This window comes from Carlito syrichta, unplaced genomic scaffold, assembly GCF_000164805.1.
Source record: "Carlito syrichta isolate Samal-C Ts95f unplaced genomic scaffold, Tarsius_syrichta-2.0.1 Scaffold309147, whole genome shotgun sequence".
Lineage (NCBI taxonomy): Eukaryota > Metazoa > Chordata > Mammalia > Primates > Tarsiidae > Carlito > Carlito syrichta.
This window is the reverse complement of record NW_007253243.1, coordinates 399,896-408,824: the sequence shown is the minus strand read 5'-3', so window position 1 is coordinate 408,824 and position 8,929 is coordinate 399,896. Positions and strand designations below refer to the sequence as shown.

General features: G+C 52.0%; 1 protein-coding gene across 1 annotated transcript in view; it reads left to right on the top strand.

Moving 5' to 3' along the window:
- FADS2 (fatty acid desaturase 2) overlaps positions 1-8,929 on the top strand; it is a 39,566-nt gene that overhangs the window by 3,035 nt on the left and 27,602 nt on the right. The window contains exon 2 of the mRNA XM_008066854.2: positions 8,241-8,351. Coding sequence (XP_008065045.1) covers positions 8,241-8,351 — 111 coding nt within the window. The remainder of the gene's footprint in view (positions 1-8,240; positions 8,352-8,929) is intronic.

Genomic DNA, 8,929 nt, shown 5'->3' with positions numbered 1-8,929 from the left:
AACTCAAAAAAAAAAAAAACAAAAAAAAAAACTTACTGCCTTCCGAAACCAGACTTCTGGAGCATGAAATACACTAACTGGGGATACAGTTGAGTGATGATGGAGGGAGCAGCTGGATTCTCTTTGGCTTTTCTTTTTTCTTTCTTTCTTTCTTTTTTTTTTTGAGTTGGAGTCTCACTGTGTCACCCAGGCTGGAATGCAGTGGTACTCTCATGTCCACCCCAGTGTCAGCCTGCTAGACTTAGGTGACCTGTCCGCCTCAGTCTTCCAAGTAGCCAGAACTATAGGTGTGCATTACCACACCCAGCTAATTTTTTATTTATTGTAAAGATGAGGTCTCACCATGTTGCCTGGGCTGGTCTCGAACTCAGGCAATCACTTGCCTCAGCCTCCCAAAGTGCCAGGATTACAGGCTGAGCCACCAAGCCCAGCCTATTTTTTAATTTTTCAAACTGTTTGGGACCAGGTGCTAGAAAAAAGACCTTTAGTAGCCTGGTGGGTGTGGAAGATGACCTGAAGAGAGAGGCAGGAACAGGCTGTTGAACAAGTAGCCTTGCCCCTTGGGCACTGACACCCTTCTCAGACCTTGGGGCATGACAGTTTATGGATCAAGCAAAGTTTGAGGAGGGGCTGATCAGCAGATAGAAGTTGCTTTAATGCAACTTTAATGCAGTGCTTTAATGCAGTGTTCTGAGCCGATGACGGTGCAGTCATATCCCATCAAGAGGCTTACCGGGCATGGTAGGTCATGCCTGTGATCCCAACATTTGGGAGGCAAAGGCAAGAGTAGTGTCTGAGCCCATGGATTCGAGACCCGCCCGGGCAACTTGGCGAGACCTCGTTTCGACAGTAAATCAAAAAATCAGCTGGGCATGGTGGCGCATGCTTGTGGTTCTGGCTACTTAGAAGACTGAAGCAGAAGGATCACCTGAGCCTAGCAGCTTGAGGTTGCGGTGACCATGAGCATGCCACCACACTCCAGCCTGGGCGACAGAGTGAGACTCTGACTCAAAAAAAAAAAAAGAGAGACTGGAAAGAGAGACCAGAAGTCAAGGAAGCCATTCTTGGGATAATCTGGCTTCAATGGGGCATTTTCCTATTTCTGAGGAAGAAAAGACCAAAGTCATGTGAATGCTCCTCTTCCTCAGCAGGATGGGCAATTGTCGTGTGGTCCTTCCCCAGACATTAAACATTGGCCTTGCCTGTAATAATCAAAGTTGCTTGATTTTCACAGCTCACAAATCACATTCATACATACATATTACCTCATTTCATCTTCAGAGCAGTGATACCCATCGGTGTCTCATTGCTCTGAGCATAAAAACCTTACTCAAGCAGCAGTGCTCGGACCTCAGGACCTCAGTGACCTAGCACCAAGTCCTCCTCACCTTTCCTCCCTTCCTGCTTCCCTTCCACTTTCCTCCTCTGATCTCTTCCCTCTGGTCCTCTGGGTTTTCTCTTTGTCTTTGCCTTGCTGTGGGCAGGAGGTACCCTCACCAGTGCTCCAATAGTGTGTCTGCTTCTTTAAGACAGTCCCACCACCGGGGACCTTTCCCCATTCAGAACTGCCTTCAGCAATTCATCAAACATTCATTGAGTGTCTCTGTGGCTCTGAACAGGGCTGGGAGACAAAGATGAATAATTCACAGACAGTAATCTGAATCTCCTGGATTTGCTTCCCTCCACTCTCGAGTTGGAGCTTGCATCTGGACCCCCGGCCTCTAGACCCCACCCCTCCTTGTCTCAGCCATGTTTCCTGTCACGTCTGCATTGATCACCTCTTAGAATCAACAGGCCCTCTTGCTGTTCTTGTGAAAAGGCCTGAAACTCTGTCTTCCTTTAGACAGGGCAAGAGGGTCTTGGTATTTAGAGGCGGAGGACCTGGGTTTGAGTCCCAGCTTTATGATTCCTAGCCCTGGAGGGCAGCGCCATCTCCTCAACTTAGATCCAGTGGGGGCTGTCTGATTCCTGCTGGCTGCAGCCTCAGCACAAAGATCCCATACCCAGCCCCTTTGACCCCAGGAAGCGGTTCTGTGGCGTCTATTCCTTCATGTCCAGGTCGCCTTTGCAGGGCCCTGTCCCCTTTGTGCCCCACCTCGGGGAGCGTGTGTACCCATGTTGGCAGACACACTCCTGCTACGAGACTCTTTGGCCACAGGGCACTGTGCCACTGGCCTTCATCGCCTCTTTCCTTGGAGGGGACAGGTGCGCTTAGGAGCTTCCTGCCTGGTTTTGTCTCCCTGCTGCAGAATTCAGTGTCCCCGTCGGCTTTTAACCTCTACCCAATAACACGATGGTCCCTCCTCTGCTTCTCTTCCCTCTTTTTTTTTGGAGCTTCACTGTCGCCCAGGCTGGAGTGCATTGTCAGGCTCATGGCTACCATAGCCTCGCCTGCTGGGCTCAGGCCATCCTTCCACCTCAGCCTTCCAAGTAGCTGGAACTACAGGCATGTGCCACCACCCCCAGCTAATTTCTTGATTGTAGAGACGAGGTCTCAGCAAGTTGCCTAGGCTGGTCTCGAACCCCTGGACCCAGGCAATCCTCTCACCTCAGCCTCCCAAAGTGCTGGGATCACAGACCTTAGCCACTGCACCCGGCTTCTCCTCTCTCTTTAATCACTTGTTCGACGGCATCTTGGTCCCCAGGGCTGCTGCCCACAGCACTGTATGCCTTGAGCTTGTGCATCTCGTACTCCCAAGTCCTGGGTTTAACGTCCGGATGTGCAACGCTCGAATAGAGACCAGCTTTCCTCTACAGAGGACATGGGCACAGCCAGAAACAGATCCGGGAACCAAGTGCTCAGTGTGGGCAGGAACTATGAGTTCTACCTGGAGTGGGGCAGGGCAGATGTCCCCATGGAGAAGTCATTCAGTGTCTGGGCTGGATGATGGCAGGAGCAGGCATTGGCAAAGACTGGCAAGTGTGCCCTCTCTCAGGAATTTGAGGGTTCTGATCTCCCTGCTCCCTCCAACACCTGCCCTGCCAGAGTGGGTTCAGCTCTTTCTCTACCTGTACGCCACTCCTTTCTCTTCCCTGTGTCCCGGGTCCTCTTCCTGGAAAGCCTTTGGCTTCTCTCCCTGTCAGACGAGCACAGAGCCTGATTCCAATTCTTGTTCCAAAATCAACGTTTGGTTTGGCCTTGGCTTGCCTCACTCCGTGGCCTACCTTGTACCAGCCAGACATTTCTATAACCAAACAGCTGTTGAGAACCTTCTTGCAAATGTGTGAGACACATTTATGGAAGTGTGAAAGGAAAGACACAAAAATGATCGACTCTCAGAAAGGAGGAAGCCGACTTTGATCGAGGCCTTGTATTAACCGCAGGGAAACTCGAGGTCGACACGGCTGGTTCAAACCCTGCTCAGCTCATTGCTGGGTGTGACCACGGGCAAGTGGCCTCACTAACCTACACCTTTTTCCTCCTCTCTAAAATAGAACCTGCCTCGCAGAGTTTGGTAAATGTTGGTGCTGCTCACGTGGCTCCGTGGCTACCCTCTTGTCATCTCAGAGGTGGAGACTGTACCAGCCACCAATGTGGGGACACTGGAGAACATGAGGGATTGTGGTGTTCCAGAAGCACAAGCCAAGTTGTGTAAAACGGTGGAAGAGGACGAGTCTGAATGTGACTGCAGGGTGGACAAATCTGGAATCAGAGAGTCTACAGCTGTAGGGTCCTGGGTTTGTTCATTCCCTCGTGGGCCCTCTTGTTAGACCCTATTGCAGGCACTAAGGTTATTGTGGTGAACAAAACAGTTGTGGTCCTTCTCTCCTAGGATTCATATTCCACTTGGGGAGTATGGCCAGGCACAGTGGCTCACACCTGTAATCCCAGCACTCTGGGAAGCTGAGGCAGGAGGATTTCTTGAGCTCAGGAGTTCGAGACCAGCCTGGGCAACATAAGAAGACCTTGCCTCAATTAAAAAAAAAAATTAACCAGATATAGTGGTGTAATCCCAGCTACTTGGGAGGCCGAGGCAGACAGATCACCTGAGCCTAGGAGGTTGAGGTTGCAGTGAGCTGTGATCATGCCATTGCACAACAGCCTGGGTGACAGAGTAAAATGCTGACTGGGGAGGCGGGGAAGTATGTCACACTGTCTGAGGCCTCGATTACTACGATGGAGAAGATAAAATAGAACAATGTTCCAGAGAAAGTGTAGGGTTGGGGAGGACTAATTCACTTATTGAGTTGGAGTCTCACTCTGTTGCCCAGGCTGGAGTGCAGTGGCATGCTCACAGCCATCACAGCCTCGACCTGCTAGGCTCAGGTGACCCTTCCGCCTCTGCCTCTGCCGGCTAATTTTTTGATTTATTGTAGAGATAAGGGCTCACCAAGTTGCCCAGGCTGGTTTCGAACCCACGAGCTCAGGCAGTCCTCTCACTTCAGCCTCCCAAAGTGCTGGGATTATAGGCATGAGCCACAGTGCCTGGCCTAGGGGAGGACTAATTTAGATGGGCACTTGGGAAAAGCTGTTTGGAGATGATGTGAAGGCTGGGTTCCAAATGCCTCTGGCCCTGGCGTGTTGAAAGAGCGTGGTGCATCCAGGGACAGTTCACACTAGGCCTGCTCAGGAAGCTGCCAGATAGACCACGGACATGAGCCAATTCAGAGAGCTTGGTTTCCTAAGATGGCAGGAGACCCGTGGTCTGTGGGAAAGAGGAGCCCCTGGAGGGCAGGTGGACCTGGATTTGATCCTGGCTCTGCCACTTGGAGCCCAGGACATCACCCAACCCCCACCCCAGCGTCTTTATCTGTAAAGTGGGGTTTTAGGGCAGAATGCTCTTGTTCCCTGCCTGGCACATGGCTGTTCCCTTCCCGGGGCCTCAGGGAGGTGAGGCTGCCTGAAGCCCTTCTGCAAATGGTAGAGGGGCAGTTAAGGCGGGCCACTGTTGTCTGTCTGCTCCCCCAGGTCCCCCCACCCACCTGAACAGGGCCTTGAGGGCAGAACCTGGACTGGGGGGCAGCAGTAATAACTGAACTGAATGCACTTGCAAGCTACTGAACTTGACCTTCCACTGAAACGTGGTGAGGAACCATTTATCAACTACCACAGTTGCTCCTCAGGAAGTGGCCTTCCCGGGACTTCCTGTCGTTTCTTAAAAGCCATGGTCTGATGTGAGGAGGACCAATGAATGGGGTGTTTTTAGACCCTGTCCTGGGCCCTGACTTGGGCCACTCCTGCTGGGCCTCTTCCAGGGTCTTGCTCATTTTGCAGAGATGGCTGAGGCTGGTGGGGACAGCTTGCTCCACCCAGTGTGGGCAGAGCTGGGGCCACTGACACCAGGGCCTCCCCCCTGCTTGCCTAGGGCCCCAGAACAGCTGTCTCTTGAAAATATGCTTGATCTGATTCTGTGCCACCATCCCTTACTGCTCGGCTGGCAGGCACCAATGTTTAAAATAACAAAATAAGCTGGGCTCAGTGGCTCAGCTTGTAATCCCACGCTTTGGGAGGCTGAGGTGAGTGGATTGCCTGAGCCTGCGGGTTCAAGACCCACCCAGGCAACTTGACGAGACCTCGTCTCTGTATAAATCAAAAGTTAGCCAGGCATGGTAGTGTGTGCCTGTAGTTCCGGCTACTTGGAAGGCTGAGGCAGAAGGATCACTGGAGCCCAGCAGGTCGAGGCTGTGGTGGCCAGGAGCGTGCCACTGCACTCCAGTCTGGGCCCCAGAGTGAGACTCCAACTCAAAAAATAAATAAATAGATAAATAAATAAACAAAACAAAACAAAACATGGGCTGGACCAGTGGCTCATGCCTATGACCCCAGCACTTTGGGAGGCCGGGGCAGGTGGATTACTTGAGCCCAGGAGTTTGAGACCAGCCTGGGCAACATAGCAAGACCTCATCTCTATAAAAAAAAAAAAATTAAGAAACTAGCTGGGCGTGGTGATGCACGCCTGTGGTCCCACCTACTCAGGAGGCTGAAGTGGGAGAATTGCCTAAGCCCAGGAAGTTGAGGCTGCAGTGAGCCACTGCATCATGCTACTGCATTCCAGCCTGGGTGACAGTGAGACTCTGACTCAGATAAACTTGTGCTAAAAAACCATAAGCCCACTGTTGCTTTGTAAGTCTATTCTAGACACAAATAGAACAAAGACCAGGCAAAAGGATTCCATGGTAAGGAAACAGCTGGAGACTAGCGGTTACCCTTGGGCGAGCCTTAGGCATAGAGGTGAAAAGATTTCCATGAGTTGTGAGCATTTTCCCCAACTTTAACCACGTTTTTCTTTTCTTTTGAGTTGGAGTCTCACTCTGTCACCCAGACTGGCATGCTCCCGGCCACTGCAGCCTCAACCTGCTGGGCTCCGGCAATCCTTCAGCCTCAGCCTTCCAAGTAGCTGCAACTACAGGCGCGCGCTACTATGCCCGGCTAATTTTTGATTTATTGTAGAAATGAGGTCTTGCCAAGTTGCCCAGGTGGGTCTTGAACCCACAGGCTGAGCCACCGAGCCCGGCTTGTTTTCGTTTTTTTTGAATTGGAGTCTCACTCTGTTGTCCAGACTGGAGTGCAGTGGCACGCTCCCGGCCACCGCAGCCTTGCCCTGCTGGGCTCTGGCAATCCATTCACCTCAACTTTCCAAGTAGCCGGAACTACAGGCGCGTGCTACTACGCCCAGCTAATTTTTGGTTTATTGTAGAGATGAGGTCTTGCCAAGTTGCCTGGGCGGGTCTTGAACCCGTGGGCTCTGGCGGTCCACTCGCCTTGGCCTCCCAAAGTGCTGGGATTATAGGCTGAGCCACCAAGCCCAACCACATTGTTTTTAATTTTGAAATTTTCCCAACATTGTAGAAACGCTGAACGAAGTAGGTGAACACCTGGATGTTGTCTAGCAAGAGTCACTAACTTAATATTCTGCCACAGTTGCTCTCTCTCACTTCATACATATGCAATTTTCTTTCTCTTTTTTTTTTGAGTAGGAGTCTCACTCTGTTGCCACCTGGGAGACTGAGGTGGAAGGATCGCTTGAGTCCAGTAGCTCAAGACTGCAGTGAGAGCCGGGCTTGGTGGCTCAGCCTGTAATCCCGCGCCTTTGGGAGGCTGAGGTGAGTGGATTGCCTGAGCCCGCGGTTTTGAGACCCGCCTGGGCAGCGAGACCTCATCTCTACAATAAATCAAAAAAATCAGCCAGGTGTGGTAGCGCCATGCCTGTAATTCTGGCTACTCAGAAGGCTGAGGCGGAAGGATCACCGGAGCCCAGCAGGTCGAGGCTGCGGTGGCCGGGAGCGGCCACTGCACTCCAGTCTGGGCGACAGTGAGACTCCACCTCAAAAAAATAAGACTGGAGTGAGCCGTGGTTGTACCACCGCACTCCAGCCTGGGAGACAGAGTGAGACTCGCCTCAAAAAAAAAAAAAGAAAAAGAAAGCAAGGCATAACCCCACTACGTTAACACATATATAATGATAGTTGAGCTCCTCTTGGGCTTTTTTTTTTAAGATTGGAAAACATAGTTTATTTAGAAAGTAAATTAGAGAGAGGGGGCAACCCCCTCGGGCCCCCTCCTACTGTGGGAACTTTTCTGTCCTCTCAATAAATCCTGCTTTCTTTAAAAAAAAAAAGAGAGAGAGAGAGAGATTTGAGATTCACCTCCCTAAGGTAGGAGAGGGAGCCAAAACTTAGGAAAACATGACCTGGTCAGAGCTCAAAGAACACATGGCCAGACCATAGCTTAGCAAGGCAATGGCCGGGCTTTTTTCAGGAATCCCTTCTTCATAGTTCTGTGTTTAGTTTTTGTTTAACATAGTCTCCTAAGCACATTTCCGGTGCCGTGGTAGTAGTTGGACTTTTCATTAATAGCCATGAACATGTGGGTGAGGAACTGATGAGAGGTGGTGGGTAGTGTGGTCTGCACACTATGCAAGGCACCCAGCTCAGAAGCGTACGAGGCTCAAATTCTCCCCGAGTTCTCTGCCCCACCCACCTCGTGCACCTCCCTGGTGGAGAACCTTTTCCTGACTTACTTAGGGACAGCCTGCACATCTGTCCATAATCCCCTGGGGAGCTCAGAATGCCCTCTACCAGCTCAGAGGCCCAGGGGCTACTTGCCGAGGGTGTCTGGCACTGAGAGCTCTGTCCTGGGAATGCGGCTGGAGATAGCATTTGGGGCCAGGTTGTGGGAGACCCCGTTGAGTGTCTCAGCTCAGACTCAGCTGCTTCTGCTGCTGGTAAGCCCGGTTCTGGGCCCCGAGGAGCAGACAAAAGACCCTTCTTAGCCTCACCACCTGCTGCTCTGCTCCCAGGATGCCTTTCGTGCCTTCCACCCTGACCTTGAATTTGTGCGCAAGTTCTTGAAGCCCCTGCTGATCGGCGAGCTGGCCCCGGAGGAGCCCAGCCAGGACCGTGGCAAGAACGTGAGTCGGGCTTGCAAACTGGGCGCGGGTGGAGACAAGGCTGGGGGTGGTGACGGGGTCCTCTCGCCCCAGGACCAGAGTGGCCAGGGCTGGGATGGGGCGTCTTTGTCCTGGAGGAGCCAGTGTGGATTGCCTGTAGTCAGGAAAGACCTCTGCGCCTCTGCTTGGAGCCAGGGCTTGGGGACAGCTAGTGGTGTCCCTTCTCTCCTGGCTGGTTTCATTTTCCTCCTTCTCCTCCTCCCCTTCTTTCCAGAAAGGTGCCAAGTGCTGGTCTTGTACGTGACAGTCTAGGAGGAAGACAAGACAGAAACACTAAAGAGAGAATATCAGATAATGACAAGTGTGGCCACTTTGGGGTGTGTGCTCAGGGTATGCCTTTTTTTTTTTTTTTTTTGAGTTGGAGTCTCACTGTGTCACCCAGGCTGGAGTGCAGTGGCCGCTCCCGGCCACCGCAGCCTCGACCTGCTGGGCTCCGGCGATCCTTCCGCCTCAGCCTTCCGAGTAGCTGGAACTACAGGCCGGCTAATTTATTTATTTATTTATTGTAGAGATGAGGTCTCGCCAAGTTGCCCAGGCGG